This window comes from Panthera onca, chromosome A2 (genome assembly GCF_046562875.1).
Source record: "Panthera onca isolate mPanOnc1 chromosome A2, mPanOnc1 haplotype 2, whole genome shotgun sequence".
NCBI classification, from domain to species: domain Eukaryota; kingdom Metazoa; phylum Chordata; class Mammalia; order Carnivora; family Felidae; genus Panthera; species Panthera onca.
The window spans coordinates 122,623,390-122,643,010 of NC_138340.1; the positions used below are offsets into that span (position 1 = coordinate 122,623,390).

General features: G+C 39.7%; 1 protein-coding gene across 2 annotated transcripts in view; it reads left to right on the plus strand.

The window, feature by feature from the left end:
• Positions 1–19,621, plus strand: part of ITPRID1 (ITPR interacting domain containing 1) — a 107,799-nt gene that overhangs the window by 19,352 nt on the left and 68,826 nt on the right. For both annotated transcript variants that reach the window (XM_081795052.1, XM_060632848.3), the window contains exons 2-4: positions 10,388–10,569; positions 11,918–11,966; positions 12,296–12,339. In XM_081795052.1, coding sequence (XP_081651178.1) covers positions 10,410–10,569; positions 11,918–11,966; positions 12,296–12,339 — 253 coding nt within the window. In that variant the 5' untranslated portion in view covers positions 10,388–10,409. The remainder of the gene's footprint in view (positions 1–10,387; positions 10,570–11,917; positions 11,967–12,295; positions 12,340–19,621) is intronic.

The following is a 19,621-nucleotide window of genomic DNA, read 5'->3' on the forward strand; positions in this document are numbered from 1 at the left end:
CCCAGGCACCTCTAGGACTATTTTTGTTTCATTTTTCTCATATTAAATCCTTAACACTATTGAAATTTATTTTGATGAATTATTTAGGGCTCTCTTTTTTGTTTTGCTTTGTGTTTTTTTTCATTAAATTTTAAATTTAGAAAACTTAAATTTAGAAACACACATACAGTTCTAAGAAATAATACAAAGTCTACCTGCCTTAATGCAAAAATCTTTTCAACAGTACATGGATAACCTATTTCTGCCTATGTAGATTTTTATCTGGGACAGCCATCGACAGGTATAAAGTTGTGACATCAGGATAGTTTCTTACAATCACTCATAAGGAATACTATCTGTTTCTTTCTCCACATTCCCTGAGATTTTATGGTTATGATCATAGTGAGAAAGGAAGGATGATGATATCTTTGATGTCAGAGGAGTAAAGTACATGCTAGAATTTGCCTTTGTGAATAATCCAGGTAGGAAAGGAGATTTAGACCCAGGAGCTGGCTTAAAATTTGATCTCTTCTCCTCACTACCAGCTATTTCTGTGTGTTTTTAGATGCAACACTTTCTTATTGTAGTTAAGAACTTAACCATTATGATGGTTTCCTATTCGACTGAAATATGATGCAATTTGTATTGTATAACAGCATGTTTTTAAACTTGAGGTGTGTGCATCTGAAAATCTTAAAGAAAATGGCTTGACCAGTCACTTTTTAAAGGTATTAGGAAAGATATATAGAAGGAAGGTGTGATAGAGCCCAGTGAAAAGTATTGTTAAGAAAAATAGTCATCTGCATTGGTCAAGGTTCTCCAGAGACATGAGATTATGTGTGTGTGTGTGTGTGTGTGTGTGTGTGTGTGTGTGTGTGTATACATATATATACATACACATACATACATACATACATATGTGTATATGTATACATATATGTGTATATGTATGTATACATATATGTGTATATGTATATGTGTGTGTGTAATATACATATATGTGTATATATATAATTATATAATACATAATATAATTACATACATTTAATTATAGATAGAGAAATCTATATCTATCTACCTATCTCTCTCTCACACAATTATGGAATCTTAGAGGTTCCATGATCTGCCATCTGCAAGCTGGAGACCCAGGAAAGCTGATGGTGTAGATACAGGCTGAGTCTGAAGCTTGAGAGCTGGGAGCATTCACTTGTGTAAATCCGAGTTCTAGAGCACGAGGAGACTGATGTTCCAGCTCAACAATCAGCCAGAGAAAAGGGGAATTTTATTTACACACTTTTGTTCTATTTAGGCCCTTAGCAGATTAAATAATTCCCGTCCACACTGGGGAAAACAGTCTGCTTTACTTCAGGCTACCAATTCAAGTGTTAATCTATTCTGGAAACACCCTCATAGACATCCCCAGAAATTAGGATTAGCCAGATATCTGGGCACCCCATGGCTGAGTCATGTAGACACATAAAATTAATCATCACACCATCAGGTAAGATGAGTTGTGCTTTCAGTAAGCTAACATTGAAGAGCATGTGTTTAATTGTCACAAATCCACTGCTGAATAGCCCTTTGGTGAAATTTATGCTATTATTGCTCACATGCATTTTAATCCCCCTGTCTGGAATGTTTGCCTATCCATTAACCTTCTTCAAGAGCCAGAGCCAATACGTCCCTTTCCAAGAAACCTTTGTTATGCCCCTAAATGATCATTTTCCTCCTTCAATATTTGAGAACAGTTATTTTATACTTCTCTTAAAATGTGTTTTATGTCCTACTTCACAGTATATAGTTAATAAGTACTATATTTTGTAATCAACTGTAAGCTCCTCAAAGTTTCTTTGTACACAATAGACAGTAAAATATTTCATTGAATTGAATTAGTAGATGATATTATTGCATTTATTTACTTAATAGTTCATGCGTACGACTATATATATATATATATATATATATATATAGTCGTATATAGTACGTATAGTACGTATATAGTACGTATATATATACGTACTATATATATATAGTACGCACAGTACTATCCCTGATGTGACAGAAACTATAAAGATGAGTAAGTCACACTTCCCACCTCCTGAGAGCAAAGACAGAGTCCAGCGTGAGAGTAATCATTCATTCAGTTAACAGTCATGGCTGGTCACCTATTATCATCCATGGCCATGGATATAAAAATAAATAAGTCATGGTCCTTGCCAAGGAATTGCCAAGGAGTCCACTTAGTTGAGTGGGAAAGGCAGAAGTGCAAATAAACTCCTTGAGCATGAAAAGTGCCACTGTAAGGAGTTGCAAAGGTTTCTGTGAATGCCAGGAGCAGGCTAGGACGGGAGTGGAGGGCGGTAAGGGGAGAAAGTGCTATAAAGTGAGTTCTCTTTGAGCTCAGTAAAATGGTATCCAGGAAAGAGAAAGGCAGCACTAGCAGAGGGATCTGTAGCCAGTAGCATCAGAGAGGAGGGCATGTTGAACACAAGTAGTTCTGTGTATCCGGAATACAATATACATGCAGGCACCTGGATTGGGATGCGTGGGAATGGGAGACACCCACACATCCTCTCATTCTCCCTTCCCAGGACGAGGCAAGGCAAATGTTGAGAAGACAAGAGTAGAAATAATGAGGAAAGAGAGAATCATTGAGAAAGAAAAATCTCTTTAAAGTTGGAGAAGGATTGGAACAGGGCTAGAAGTAGATGAGTCAGTTGATTCAATTTTACCAGCACTTCAAATTTCTAAGAAGCTGTATATGTGGTTATTGACCATAATCTTAGTACTCTTTTGCTTATTTCACCAGCAAAAGATGAAAGCCCCAAGTCTAAAAGAACTGACTTTGGGTTCCAACTTGGGCACTACTGCCTTGTCTTTAAATCCAGCTTGCTCCTAAATGTCAGGAGAGAGCACCCTTCACATATTTCATGGTGGGAGGAAGCCACCCACAGAATAAGTCATCACAGACTGCTTGTTCCTCCTAGCAGAGTATTGACAGAACACTCTATTCTCTAAGATCTGCCTTTACTTCACTGAATCACTTGGAAATCTTTACATGTATTTGTGGGACTTTGATACTTGGACAGTGAGGAAGAGCAGAAGGGCATTCCTGGCTTGGCTTTGTTGTTTGAGTTTTTGAGTGGTCTTCCAAGTAATAGGAATGGTGTTTTATTCTCAGCCCTTTTATAGTCTTGATGGACATAACTTTAAAATATGTTTTAAATGTGAGCTCCACTCATCAACCAATAGGCTACGCGGAGGCCAGAAATAGAATAACCATCTTATGGAATCATCTCATCACATCCAATTCTCTCATATTATGCAAGAAGAAATTACATTCCAAGACAACTTGAAACCACATGCCCAATGTCATACAACCAATGAACTATTTGTTGATTAATTAAAATAAAATACTTTTTGTTTCCCTGGTGATGAGTTAAGATCTTTCCTCTGCTAATGCTGTTGGAAGGCACATAAGAGAAGGTAACAGAAGGTATTTACTCAGATAGCTTTGGTTGAAATAGTGGAAGTGGACAGACATCAAGTGACTAGCCAGAAAATTTCGCTTCAAAATGAAGGTAGAATATATATTTATACAGTTGAATATATATTAACATATATAATCTGATCACTTTTCTAATTCAAATTGCATTGTTCCCTGGTATCGTATACCTGTTCCTGGCAAGTTGCACCTTCTCATAAATTGTTTAATTGTTGAATACCACACTTTTCTTCATGGTTTAATAACCAAATTTGCACCGATATTTCTCAATTCCTTTTTGGCATTCATTTAAACAGTAATTTATTCAGCAAACATATATCGAGTACCTTTTTCATACAATTATGATATGAGAACTAAGAGCTCTGTCCTGAAGAAAATCCCACAGTGGGACAAACAGAAGGAGTGTTGAAAGTTGGCAGATTACTGAACTGAATGGTCAGGTGTTGATGGGTCATCTAGATTGACAATGAAATCTTCCAGGAGGATGACAAAAAAAAGTCCCACTTTCAATCAACACACACTTATAAAATGTGAAAATACTTTAGTAGTGATTTACATTAAACTATTGGATTACAGGGAACAATTAAAGCCACACTCACATAGGGAAAGCATATAGATTAAAAAAAAGATAAGAGGGAGTTGAGAACTGAGGTATAGAACACTAAAAACTTAGAAAAACCAGCAAAAGATCTTGAGAAAAAAGCCTTGAGTGAGATAGGAAGAAATCTGAGAAAGCGTATTATTAAAAAGCATTGTTTCCAACAGATTGTTTCCATTAAGAGGAAGTGCCCAACTACTGAAAATTCTAAAATGATAAGAAATGACAGTTAGTTGAGCATTAGCATACTGATTGGGGTGGGTTATAAAGAGAGTGAGAGGTGTGGATGGTGCTGTACATGGGAGCTTTTTGCTATGATCCAAATGAGACTACAAGTTCTGATTCACATAATAAGGTTGACAAAAGCAGAGGAGGTCAGTGTGAGATATATTTTAAGGGCCCCTCTCTCACTTTCTTCTAAGTAACCTGTTGTGAGGTGTAAAAGGAATAAAGGAATTAAGGAAGACTCATAAGTTCTTGGCCAGAGCAACTGCCTAAATAGTGGCACCATTTATTAATATTGGGGACGCTGGAATAAAGCCAGGGATATAGGGGGTCAAGTGGAAGTCAAGGAAAGAATAAAGAATTCAGTGTGGCACATAGTAACTTAGAAATGTCACTATCCAAGTGAAGATATCAAGTAATTGGGAATAGCCCATTTGGAAACTCAGGGGCCCTATTCTAAGGATCTGGACTAGATTTGGAAATGTGAATTTGGGAATCATCATCTAGAAAACTAGAGTAGGAGTTGGAGAGAGATTGAAGGGTCATTCAATGACCAATGAGTGGAGGATCATTTTAAGATAAGAGACATTTTAGCATGTTGTAAACTAAAGGGAACAATTCAGTATGGAGGGAAAACAGTGTCCAAGCAACGTCTATGAGTAGAATAGAGGTGACAAGGGATGTTTGAAATTGGGAGTTTAGAGGATATTCACTTACAGTGATGAAGTATGACCCTGGGAATTGAATAGAGAAAGGAGTGTTGAAAGTCAGCAGAAAACTGAACTGAATAGTCAGATGTTGACGGGTCATCTAGATTGACAATGAAATCTTTCAGGAGGATGAGAAAAATACCATCCCATTTTCAGTAAGTGAGGCCATATGTCCTGGGTGTTAATGACAACTTAGTTTGGTAGCCTTGAAAGGACAGAGGAAATAAGATCTGAAAGTAACAATGAGGAGCATGGAAGAAATTGATATCACCTCTAAGGTTAGGGTCCCGATTCAATGGGTGAAAAGAAAAAACTCAGCTCAGAGAGTGACAAAGTAAGCTGTGTTCAGGTTTCAATTAGAAAAAGGAGATGAAGGGACATTCGATGAGGAGCTTAGGATAAAGAGGATCTGGTGGTTGACAGTCTGTGAATACCAGAGGGCACAGGTGTTGGGAGCACCTGAGAAGGGTGAGAGATTGGGCCAGATGAGGCAATGTCCACTGTCACATGAGCAAGGCTCTAAGGCATGATAAAATTAGTCCTATGATCTCTTAGAGTATGATGTTTGAATCAGTTCTCTTAAAGTGGCAGCCTCCCAGGACTGGTTTCTTAGTCTGTAGAGGCAAGGGAGTTGTATCAAGGGTCATGATAATTATTTTTTTGAGAGCATGAGGGGCTGTGAAGGCTTCTTTTTTAAACTTCTGTGTATGAAGTCATAGTTGAGAAGGGGGCAGGTCTTCCTGGAGCATACGGTTCTATGTAGACTTCTCCTAAATTTTTCTGCTGGGGAAGTCGTTGTATATGGAAGGTGGAGGGGAGCCAGGCAAGCCTGGATATCATTGAGATCTCACGAAAGGCTTGAACAGAGGCTGTGGTGCTGAGGATCCATAGAAGAGACATAGAGATGGTAAGATTCCCGTAGACTCCGAATTCCTGTGGAATTTTTTTTCCTGTGTGACGTTTTCTTCTTGACCACAGGGCTCCTTCAGAAGTGGAGCCAAGGCTAGAACTATAGTCTGCAATTATAACCTTGAAATTAAGATCATAGTTGAAGGAATTTCCAAGCTCTGATATGTGTCTCTGTTCTCAAATAAACATGCATTCTCATGGTCACAGAAATATTTTATTCTCGTACTCTCCAAATGTATCTTCTCAATTATTCAAACTAAGTAATCTCAAAATGACACAGCTTATAGGCAAACTATGAGTGTCAAATTTATCTCCTATGGAAAAACAACTGAACTGTTACACTGATTGGTGATTCTTTTTTACTGGACAGTTCTCGACATGAAAATGACCTAGAGAGGCAACATAGAGAAGGAAAATGAAACAAAACAAAAAAACAAAAAACAAAACAAAACAAAAAACCTGACCAATGTGGGTATTGATTGTTTTATACACATTTTTCATTAATTTTTTCCAACAGCCATATGAAGTGGTTATTTCATACTCATTACAGAGATGAAGAAATAGATTATCAGAGATGTTTGAAAATTTCCCTAAGGAGATGTCAGAAAAGCAACAGAGCTGAGATTAAAATCTGGAGTTATCTGACCTGAAAGCACTTGTTCTTTTAACCACATAAGAACCAAGAATACTGGCTAAACCAGCTGGTGTTCCTTTCCCAAATAACCAAGCAATCAACTTGCAGTTACAGATTCTTTACCCTGGGCAGAGTTCTGTGCTGGGATCTGTACGGAACACAGAGATAAATAAAGCACAGTCCCTATTCTCCAGTATGAATAACCTGTTTGGCAAGATAACCTGTTTGCACAGAGGTGCAAAAAGTTAAATAACCCCAGAGGGCAAGAACGTAACCACTGTCACTGCTTTAAGTATGAGTATCAAATTCTATGATTTCACTGTGGGCTGAAGTCCTCACAGTGAAGAGGAGCAGGTATGGTTGCATTTGCTCAAGGAAGAAAATGTCATGGAAAATTAATGTCACAACCCCATTTTTTTTTCATTTTGGTCTTTTTAAAAATTTTGAAAGCTTGATAATATTTTAGTACATTACTCTTTGTCTTTTCAATATACTTTGTTGTTTTGTTTTGTTTTTACAAAATTGAGTTTCCGGTGTATATATTATTTTGCATCATCTTTTTATTTATTTTTGAGACAGAGCATGAACGGGGGAGGGTCAGAGAGAGAGGGAGACACAGAATCGGAAGCAGGCTCCAGGCTCTGAGCCATCAGCCCAGAGCCCGACGCGGGGCTCGAACTCACGGAGTATGAGATCGTGACCTGAGCTGAAGTCGGACGCTTAACCGACTGAGCCACCCAGGCGCCCCTTGCATCATCTTTTTAAAATTAAACATAATATGAGAAATTTCCCACATTAATGGAAGTTCTTTATACACATAAGGATTAATAACATAGTAATTGGAATAGAAAGGATCTGAAGACAGGAAAGGGACCCTCGGGCACAGGAAACAACATAATCTAGGATGAAGATTCATTTTGGGCCAAGCCAGCATCAGCAAGAATTTGGATCCAAATGGTCCTTGGGATAAAGAGTTAACCAGAGGAATCAGCAGAGACCACATCCTACAACTTCTGCTCTGTCAGTCCCCTGGGCAATTCAGGGCTACCACCCGATCTGTGTCCCTTTGCAAAGGACTGCTCTCAGGGTCAAGTCCGTGGATGCCAAAGGAGGGTCATTCAAACATCAGAGAATGCAAAGCAGATTTGTTTACTGATCAGAAAGGCATCCATGAAAAACGGCTGAACAAAAGAGTTGTTCTTTACAGACCAGTCCCTGACCCCAGCCTTTAGCAAGGGTTCCCACTTTCCTTGGCAAGCTTTTTACTGCTCTCAAGCCAACGACAGCTGAGCTGGAAGGCAGCATACCCTCACTGGTTGTGCGAGCCTGGTGGCTGAGGTCAAACATGCCGTTTTAGAGAGGAAGTCTGAGACATACCAATAAAGCAGCACTTCTATTGAAAATTTTGATGATTTTTACAGGGTTGTATTTGGGAAAGTGGTAGCTAAGTTAAAATTTGACACTGGAGCACAGGAGCCGCAATTTGAGGACTGTGAGCTGCTTGACAGGCCCTGCTCCTACTACAGAGCAGAGTCCTTTGTGCTAAATAGGACCTCACTGTCAGCTGAGGTGGGTGGACGAGCAAGACTATTTTGGGGTATCTTATTTTCCCATAATACATTATTCTTTTCTTCAAACCCTGAGCACGTACTGAGTCTGATATTTCACGAATCTTGTTGAGCGTGATTTGGGAGATTTTCCCTCCTTGTGAAATTCTGCATTGTCAGAGTTGATGCTCTGATAATAATTCACATGCCCAAGATGCACAGCATTGCCAAAGAGAACTTTTTTAATTCAAAAGTACCAAAGCTTGTGTAAAATTAATAACTAGAAATTAAATTCAATTCCTATGGTTTGTCTTGTGTTATAAATTCTAGTATACCAGATAACCCTACAAAGTTTAGAAATATATATCAGGGCGCCTGGGTGGCTCAATCAGTTGAGTGTCCAACTTCAGCTCAGGTCATGATCTCGCTGTCCGTGAATTGGAGCCCTACATCACGCTGTGTGCTGACAGCTCAGAGCCTGGAGCCTGCTTTGGATTCTGTGTCTCCCTCTCTCTCTCTGCCCCTCCCCTGCTCATGCTCTGTCTCTCTCTGTCTCTCAAAAAATAAAATAAAACATTTCAAAACATTTTTAAAAAGAAATATAATCTTATCTGTATTATTTTTGACTTGTGTTAGCATCAAAAGTTTTATTAACATTTATTTGCTCCCAGAGGATATTCTAAAGGTTAACTTTCTGAGGTTGGCTGACTAAAAGGCTCCCCGTAAATATAAATTTTAACTGTCCACTCCTTGCTATAATTTTTAAATAATTGAAATTTCTTAGTAATTGTTTTTTTATGCATAAAATTAATAGTCGTCACAATTGTCATTAATTTTTGCAGTAATTTACTATTGCAACAATAAATGTATATTTATACTTCGACTGGATTCTAGAATTTTAATGTACAAAGCATGCAAGGAAACTCTTACTGCCAGTTGCACCAACAATGTTCACCTATGTACTTAAATGAAAATATTCAAATGTTTTCAGTAAATTTGAATGACTTTGCCTTGATAAAACACTGATTAGAAACAATGGTTTATAGCATATGGTTGGTGATTATGCACGAGTTTAAGGATGTAAGGGGTGCTGCTGAAAGAGAAATTTGACTATTTGGTCATTTCTCTAAACTTGGCTAATACACTGCAAATTCAAGTAGATGTCATGGAAAGAAGTTAGTCAGAAAGTGCTTTGGAATTCTAGCTTTGCCACTTTAGTTTTATATGTATTTATTTAGCACCTACTATGTGCTGGGAATATAGTCAAATACTGTAGACATGTCAACAAGTAAGAGGCAGGCCCTTGTTCTTAATGTGCTGATAATCTGGGGGTTTTAACAACTCACTCAGCTGCTATAAGCCTCTGTGTCCACCTCTTACTCTGCAACTCTCATAATGATGTTAATAAAGGTTAAGTGAGATAACAATCAGTATTTCTTGTGCCATATACATAATATACTTACTAATATTCTAATTGTCCCAATCATCCTAGAGGGTTGATGGTATGGTTTAATAATTATGGGAATATGCTTGGAGTCTGGTGCCCCGGTTTGAGTGTTGGTTGTTGTGTGGCTTTAGGTGTGCAACTTTAGATACACAACACCTTTCTCTGCTCTTCAATCTACTATAAAATTGTGACAATTAGATTGCCTCCTTGGTTGGCAATTTAATTAAATAATAGATGTATGGAATGCAGCATAGAGTCTAGCACATGATAAGTACTCCACTGAAGTCAACAGTTATTATAACTCAGTACAATTTACACCCAATTAAAAAATAAGGGAATGTAGAAAGATTACATAATTTACCCAAGTCCACCCAATAAGTTGCAGAGATGAGACTCATCCAGGTTGATCTGTTGCCAAAGCCCTTATTTTTTACATTTTGAGTCTCTAAAAATATTTTTATAGATGTAACTGTTGGATAAATTGGAAGGGTATTTATTATGTAATCAATACTTTTAAACTTCCTTCCTGGCTGATGTGCCCTCCAGTCCACAGTTTCTTTGCATCCACATCGCTGTCCATCTGATTGGATCCACCAGAGGGTGGATGTGGCCTGGTGACCAGTGAAGTCACATTAGTCCCAGCCTCCTGTGGCCTCTCCACTTAAGAGGCAACCACTTCTCTGCATTGGGACAGGGAACTCAGCTCTGGTGGGTGAGCCAGGCTCTGGAAGATTGTAAATGTTGGTGGTATGAGCACTCTGGCTTCTCCTTCTCACTGAACCAAGCCCGAAAGCTGACTCATTGCATCTGATTTGTTTGTCTGCATGTTGTAGTTTGCCGAATTACTCCCTTACAATGGCAGAGAGGTCACATGGATCCAGCAACTCCCCAGGAGGCCAAGAAAAGAGCAGGAGAGAGATCCTGAGGTCCACCAAGAGGGCATGGGCTCGCCTAGATCAGCAGCTGCCACCTGGCTCTGAGGAGGAAAGCCAGGGTCTCACCATCCCCCTGCTGGGTGAGAACAGGCCCTCAGGGCTATATGAAAACATCCTGCTGTGGGTGGTAAGGGATGTGGGGACTTGGCTGGGGGCAAATGATTTGGAACAAATGCTTGGCTTTGAAGATACCAGTGTTCCTGGTGCCAGAAGCATCTATGAAACGGGCACTTCTGACTTTCCCCACAGACATTCAAAACACACACCTTCTTGATGGAAATAGACCAACTGTTCCCTTTCTACTCCGAGGTCTTCTCATCCCAAGTCCCCCATGGACTTGGAGTCCATGCCAGAGACATGAGGCTTCCTTCAGAACACCAAACATTTTATTGAAAGGCTCTTATATGCCGGGTCTTGCACGAAGCATCCCTAATAATTTTAATAGTTTAAAGAGTAATAAGTAGGAAAACACTTCTCCCTCCACAGTGATGTTGCTGTTTGATGGCTTTTCTTCCTTGCCCACCACTTCATTCATTCTACCTCTCTGGAATCCCTAAATTTAAAAATAAGCATCTTCCATGCCCACCTGACATCTTGTGAGTGGGTAAGTCAGGTACTTCACAGTTTGGTGGGACAAAGTCAAAGAAAATCAGCCCAGAGTAGCCTGTAGCCGACCAGAAAGGAAAGAAATATTTACTGAGAAATGCTGCTTTTCTACCCTCTCCTTTTTGCCTGTTAACTATTTGTTAATCCACCTTAAAAGACCCGTGGCTTTTTAACACAGGGTGCCTTTGGCAATCCGAGACTGTAGTGCAATATATCCCTGGAATGAATGCAAATTTGGTTTAGAACCTGGCAGAGAACTCCTTGCAAATCAACATCACTGGCTAGCCTCCTCAGGTAAATATGATTCAATAAGGAGAGGGTCCATGGTGATCTATATATGACAGGAGAAAGACAAAAGTCTGGTATGCTTAATCACCCTTCATGTTCACACCAGGTAATTTAAAAATTATTCTAACATCTCTTGCACTTTGGTGATTTGTTTTTCTTCCTTTTCACATTTCCTTTCCTTTTCCTTTTCCTTTTCTTTTTCCTTTGCCTTCCTTCTTTCCTTCCTTCTTTCCTTCCTTCCGTCCTTCCTTCCTTCCTTCCTTCCTTCTTTCCTTTCCTTTCCTTTCCTTTCCTTTCCTTCTTTCCTTCTTTCTTATTTCTTCAAATCAGTCATTTGGCAAGTTTATATACTTTGTTCTCAGGAAAGGCTGATTATGAAAAGCAGGAAGTTTTGCCTTGGGAAAATGAATGAATATGCTTATAGAAACTTGTGATTGAATATGTAGGAAATAGAGCTATGGGTGGTGGCTGGGTAACAGGTAGCATTATTTTACCTGGTATGCTTTCATTGCTCTGTTTCTTTCTCTTCTGTAGAAGATACCAAACAAGCAAGTATTCAGCAGTGGCTGGACTCTGGATTCTCGTAAGTGTTTCTTCGTGCCCTTACACATTTCTCTTCCAAAGATCCTTGCAAACAATGTGGGTAGCTCTGCTGGGGCAAGGTGTGACAGGTAGGGATTTTCATTTTAACTGGGTGCATGAAGGATGGCTCCATTATTACAAAAGTTATATATCAATTTTAAAGTACACAATAGAATACTGTTCCAGTTCCTGGCTGTTGATTGGTTTTAAAAAGCCCTCCCATAATAAAGCCTAGCTCTGCATTTACTCTCATCTGTTTAATTAAATTGCAATTTAGTATAATTGAGTTGTGCACATAGTTTGACTCGCAATATTTTTGTTTCTTTATAGGGTCTCTGTAAATGAAAACTTTCAGCAAGACATCGACCACACTGGTAAGACAAGAGAACCAGAAGCAGTTAAGCTTTGTGGACCTGAGTAGATTTATTAAAATGTCTGTGTGAATAAATCTTCTTAAAATGAGATTATCGGAGCTTACTAGAAATGGAACAGATCTCAAAAACCACCCAGCTCAATTGCTTTGTTTGATACATAAATCTGAGGCTCAGAAAGGATAGGGGGTTACCCAGCAGCAGCAGGTTGGGGGCTGCAAACCAGGACTCTTGCCACATCATTAGCTCAGACTCTACCAGAATACTCACTGGGTCCTATGAAGACATTTTGTAAGGATATAATTATGGAAATGCAATTGCTTTAACTTTTCCTCATGCTGTATTGTACTTCTATGTTTAAATCTAGTTTCTTTCTCTTCTTCAGTCTCAAAGTTATATCCTCTCTTTCTAATGATGCACTTGTTCTCAAAAAGAACAATATTGAATTCTACAGCAAACAGTGCAAGTATGTATTTCTGATGCAGAACATATATCACACCTGTTACATTGACGTGATAAGAACATTATAAAAAGAAAACAAAATTAATTGCAGATCTCACAGTTTCCATATTCTCTAAATGAAATAATGTATTTCATAGAAATACAATCATAAAATGCACTCACCAACTGACTGTTAGTCTGTGGAGCATGCGATTCTTGATCTCAGGGTTGGGAGTTTGAACTCCATGTTGGGTGTGGAGATTACTTAAAAATAAAATCTTAAAAAAATAAAATAAAATGCACTCACATTTTAAGTGCTGCTCAGATAGGAATAGAAAACAAGCCCTGGCAATTATAAATGAAAGGCAACACTGACTACAAGATACTTTCTGATTTCATAGATGTTAAAATGTGAAAAAAAGTGTGTTTTAAAATTGGCAAAGTGCCATAAATAATGTATGTAAAAAAATGACATAAATTAGGAGTTTAATGATTAGAGGGGGAAACTATTAGTTTAATGGTTACTTACTTGACTGGTTTTCATTATTTCATTTCCTCCACTGACATCTTCAGTTAAGATTGACCATTGGTTACAAACCAGTTTAAATTTGGGACTTTTTTACTTAATAAAAACAAAATAATACAGTAACAATAGCTAGGTATATCATTGAAATTTCCTCCTTTTCCAAGCTGCTTTATTTTTTTTTAATATAAAAGTTCCATGATCCCAAAATCTCTGAAGATGTTTGCCAATAAACCGAATTTAAGTATCTGTTTACAATAGTGCAGAATCAAGAAAAGGCAAGAACTTAAGAACTATACCCAGCATGAGATGTCAGATATCACTGATGTTTCATCTTACCCGGGTCATGGTGGGAGGCCTGGAACCCACTCTGGAGTTGCCAGTAACTGTTTTATTAAAAGCTTCACTGGGGCGCCTGGGTGGCTCAGTCGGTTGAGCGTCCGACTTCGGCTCAGGTCATGATCTCACAGTCTGTGAGTTCGAGCCCCGCATCGGGCTCTGTGCTGATGGCTCAGAGCCTGGAGCCTGCTTCCGTTTCTGTGTCTCCCTCTCTCTCTGCCCCTTCCCTGCTCATGCTCTGTCTCTCTCTGTCTCAAAAATAAATAAAAACATTAAGAAAAAAAAAAACTTAAAAAAAAAGCTTCACTTCCTAGAAATTAAAGACAACCATGGCCCTTCCACCTCTGAATCAAGTCAATGAACTGTAAAGGCACATACAGGAGGTGCAGAGCTGGAGGAAAGAAGGGATAGCGATCAGAAACACACAGTTCCCATTTGCCAAGTCCTTTATCTTCAGTGAGGTTTTTAATAATAGTGGAAGGGCTTATTACAAGTTTAATTGAGCCTTCATTTTCATAAAGCCCTTTATGATCTATCATATTTTAAACTCAGTCACCTGTGTGGAAACAAGGCTGGTGTTCATCTGAGCTTTGCAGGTGAGGAATTTGGGCCACAAGGTGATCACAGCTGGTTACAAGAGGGCAAAGGAGCATTAAGTCCAGCATCCTATCAGCCCTCCGTGGGCTGGTTTAGCCATGATGAGACCAATAAACGTGGAGTTTAGGGAAGCCAAGAGTCATACTGAAAAATGTGGAAACAAACGGTATCAGAATCTGGTCATGTGAAGGTCGTGGTGAGGGTGGCAGGGAGAAAATCTGTGGCAAGGTGAAAAGAAACTGAAAGGGGAGAAGAGTAATCCCTACTAGAGGCAAAATCCCATAAAAACTCATGCAATCCTATGGCACCTGGGCGACTCGGTGGGTTAAGTGTCTGACTTCTGCTCAGGTCATGGTCTCCTGGTTCGTGAGTACAAGTCTCGCATTGAACTCTCTGCTGTCAGCACAGAGCCTGCTTTGGATCTTCTGTCTCCCTCTCTCTCTGCCTCTCCCCTGCGCGTGCTCTCTCTCTCTCAAAAATAGATAAACCATTAAAAATAAATAAATAAAAAATAAATAGGTAGATAGATAGATGATAGATAGGTAGATTATAGATAGATAGATAGATAGATAGATAGATAGATAGATAGATAGATAAAACGCCCTCATGCAATCCTAGTATGATGCAGAGTGGTACATTAGTTCCTGGGGCAGCTCTAACAAATTACCACACACCTGACAGCCTCAAACAGAAATTTATTGTCTCAAAGTTCTAAAGGCTGAAGTCTGAAATCAAGGTGTGTCAGCCAAGGTCATTCTCTCTCTAAAGGTTCAAGAGAGGAATCCTCCCTTGCCCCTTCCTAACTTTAGGTGACTCCCAGAAATCCTTGACATTTCTTGGCTTGTGGTGACATCCTTTCCATTCTCTGCCTCCATACCCGCATGGCCACTTTTCCCTGTGGGTCTTCTTTTCTCTTTTTTTAAGGACATTAGTCATTGCACTTAGGACCCACCCTAATCCAGTATGACCTCATCTTTACTAATTGTATCTACAAAAACCCTATTTCCAAATAAAGAACACATTCTAAAATGAGAGATCAGATACGGAAATTAAATTCAACTCACTACAAGTAGAATTTATTTTAAGGCTGTTTCCTTCATTGGTCACCCCTGAGGCTTTTATACTTTGAAGTAGGAATAAGATTCAAGTGCCTGCTCATCTTATAGGTGACCCAGTGACTCCCAGAGAAGTCAGGTGGGCCTCTAGGTCTCAAACTGAGCCCCAAATAAAATGGGACAGGGGATGGCATAAGGCTTCAGTGGACCTATTGCTGAATTCCTTCTGAATTTTGAGATGACCAAGATGGGGTGTTGTCCTCTTATGGTGACTCTTGGGCTTTCCTGCTGCTCTTTGTCTACCCAAAGTCTCATTTTTATTAACCTGGAATCTGACTGGCCCATTTCACATCGTGTTGAACACCATTACGCCAGGTGAAGCCATTAGCCCTTGGCACTTCCGTCTCTTTATCAGTAGAACCGGGAGGGGAAAGAAATGAATACATGTGAAGGCCACACAGCTAGGTACTTTACATAAGCTATCTCATTTTCCCCAACCATCTTCTGAGGTAAATATTACCATGACTAACTTTTGCAAGGAAGAAAATGAGACTCAGAAAGGTTAAGTAACTTGCCCAAAGTAGCCCAGTCAGTAGACAGGAGGGTCAAGATTTGAATTTGGATCTGTCTGACTCTGTAGCCATGTTGCCTCTCCAGAGGACTGGTTCGATTTACTGTTACTATATGTGCTATGCATGGAAACCCCTGGGAGGAAAGCCCTGCATCAATGTCCTTGCCAGAAAAATCAAAGTGTGAGCATCATGGCTAATGTCACCGACATTTACTTCTCTCTCCAGGTCTTCTGGCTCTTGTGCATCAGCCTTCAGAGCCACAACACAGTCCTCCAGAATTTAAAAGTCTTAGAGTAAAACTAATTTTTGAAGTCAAGCGAGTATCTACGGAAACGTAAAATAACCATATCTGGATCTGAAAGTAAAAAAGACACATCAAATAATTCCTCTGGAAAGCCACATGAAGATAGGCTGGCTGCTTGCCTCCCAAGTCTCATTAAAGCACTTCACGAAGAATGGTCTCTCACTGTCTGCCCTGTCTTCTGACAAATATTTGGGCATTTTAGCTAAGGGGTCTGGCAGTCTTCTTTTTAAGTATCTCCAGAGCATTGTCTGCTCAAGGCACATGGATAACTTACAGGGAACACCCTTATGGAAATCCCCCAATTTTTTTTGTCTTTTTTCTGTCTGAGAACCTCCACCGATGGTGAAGATCAACCCCTCTTCGTGGTCACCAACTGCGCACACAAACACAAGTTTGATTCTCAGTTTTCCCTCAGTGAGGATCTATGGGCCTGCCTTCTTATAGCCACAAACACAATAGGACATTCAGAACCTCTTTGGGGTCAGTTGGGGTGCTAAAGAAACATGGTTATGACTGTTAAGGTCTCTCTTCTCAGGTTTCTGACTCATTCTTAATCCCAGATTCCATATTAAAACTGTGTATAAGAAAGTCTGGGGAGAGGAGCTAGTTTCTGGTAAACCCATTCCCACCACTGAAGAACAAATTAGACATCAGCACCGTCGCCCTGTTAGAGTGCATTGGCGTTATCCTGTGGGGACAGACACCTACACTGATGCGTGTGCCACATTATATAATGTACACTTGTTTACCAAAACAGTCAAGAATAACTGCGAGGGAAAAAGAAAAAAAGAAAAAAAAACCAGAACCAACTCCTACAGCAAAGAAACAGTTTTTGTCAAAGATCTGCTTGGAACCATCGATTACTTGATGGGTGGTTAATTCATTTGTCCTTTTAATATTTAGATACTTCTCCAATCCCCAGAGAAATCTTTGAAGCATAAACTTACACCTTTCCAGAAGGAACTCATTAAATAAGAACTTACAGAGTCAAATTCTAAAGCCTGTGGTCTATAAGATGAGGTCAATGTAAATCCAGTTAAACATAATAGATACTCCCTAATGCTTATCAAACAAAAGCACTTAGAGCAAAGAACTGAGTTAGGGGAGAATGCAAAGATGTAGAATGCATGGCTCCTGCTCTTACTTATATTACTCTGACTTCCCAGGACCATTGCAATCTGAAAACAACCTGGGCCAGCTTTTCACAAGACCCTCTCGTCTCAGCCCCTCTCATTGCCATCCTAATTCTTTATCTTTCTTCATCTAATTCCTCCTGTCCTAAAATCTTTCCTGTTCTGTTCTCCTCTTGCCCTTCTTTTAAGTCCTGATTCAGGTCCCGTATTCTCTATAAGGCCCTTCCTGACATCTGCATTAAAAGACTCAATTTTTTGTCTGAACACCGGTCACATCCATGAAGGGTTCTGCCTGTATGGCACTTGGTGCTGCCTCCAATTATTAGGGAGAGGACTCACTGACAAAATTGTAAATCCCACTGAGGTAGGAATTATCTCTAACACATCTGATTTCCCCAAAGCTAGTCAACAAAAGATCTTAGTAAAACTGGTCCATAATGAAGCTGATGTGAGTCATATTGGGAAATTTTCAAGGAAGAGAGACTTGGGCTAGTCAAAGAGCAATATGTTTTTGAAGAAAACAAAGAGGCAAAGGAAGACAATGCCACTTGGTTCAAGGAGCTTGAACAAAGGCACGGAATGAAAAGAAAACCAAATGTGTGCAGGAAAACATAGAAAAGGTGGTCAGATTAGAGAAATGGTTTCATGCTGGGGAGCAAAGGTGGAAATTTTTTCTGGTAAAAAAGGTGTTATCAGGTTATAAATGCCTTAAAATCCAGAAAGAAGGAATCACACTTGATGTGTTAAGATCATCTCAGGTTCCAAAGGAGAGGTAGTTGTAATTGGGGTCTGTATTGTGTAGGATTTGGGGACCGTATCTTTGGTCATGAATAGTTAGTGATGGCTGCCACAGGTGCAGTGCTGGGGAATTGAAGTCCACGTGTTACAAACGTGCTATCTCTACACTAGTGAGTTATGCATGATTTCTGAGAAGAGAAATGACAAATTCCAGTGTTTATCCTGCCCCCTTTGGGAAGATGCTGTTGTGAACTCATGAACTCGGGGTGATGTCATGAGGGTGTGGGCTGTGTGTCAGCAGTGGAATGGAGAGGGGGAGTCAACTGCATCCAGAGAAGAAGCAGATACATGGGTGAGGAAGAGCAAAGCATTACAGTTGGCTTTAAGGTTTTTGAGCATGAATGTCAGGGAGAAAGAAGAACCTTTTATTTTGTAAGCATATAGACTGCGATTATTTGCAAACTGAGACAACTCAACCCCGCTGACTGCCTCTACCAAGTGTCTTGGGCATGCAGGAGTTAAATACACAGAAAGCTGCAGAATGCTATTATTTTAGAGCCCTGTGAAAATGTAATTTGATTAGTCTATTGGACGATATTCCAAAGAACCAAATGTCTTCCATGAATCAGTCAGAAATGCTTAGGAAAACCAAAATAAAAAATGCTTTCTAAGCCAATAAAGGTGCTAATTAGTGCCTTCTGCATATCTCACTACATCTTCTCCAGTAATACATTTTGCAGGGTTAAGTGCATGTCTGCTGCTTCAGATGGCAGAAGTCCACCTAACAGTAGGGAGGGTGGCTGGAGACTCAAGTATCTAAAAGGGAATCAGAACCGGTGTTTAACCCATGCAATGGGATGTATTGAGTAGAGCAGAGAACTCTTTTTCTTGCTTTAATTCTCTTCCAAATCAACCCTTATAAAACCTAGGGAGAGTAGGACCTTACTTTTTCTTTCTTTCTTCATCCACCGTTGCTTTTAAAGAGTAGAGTCTGGTTTTTAAAAAGCCTAATAAGGGTATCCTAGAAAGAAAAATAAATTGGAGAAAATATCAAGACAAAGCAACTGGAGAAGAAAGAAGGATTTAAGGAGATCGTAGCCAGTAGGGATTTACGTGGTAGATACAGACGCATCTATAAGTGTTTTGTTTTCTGCTGGGGCAGCCTCAAGCATGGTGCCTACAGAAGCTTGAGGAAATGCAGGGTAACAGGAATTTGTCCCATTATGGCATTCCCTAGGTGTCAAATTCTTGCTGTGGTCCGAGGTAGCTGACTCCAGTGCTTCCGGGAGCTGGGCAGGTAACTGCTAATGAACCAAGCAAGCAGGACAGAGAGAGACTGCGGAGAATCGCAGAACACGTGGGCTCCAACAGATCGCTCCCTGAAGAGATCTGGGATTGATACTGCTGTATCTTCTGAGTTTTAAGGAAATTCTAGGAATCTCGGTGCTGGGGAGAACTGGGCTACCAGCTTGTGCCTCTCGGTTCAGGTTCCTTATTGAATATAGGCAAAGGGAACAAGAACCCTGACAAGCCCAGGAAGTTTATCTTGCAAATTAGCAAACTGGAAAACAACAGCAACAACT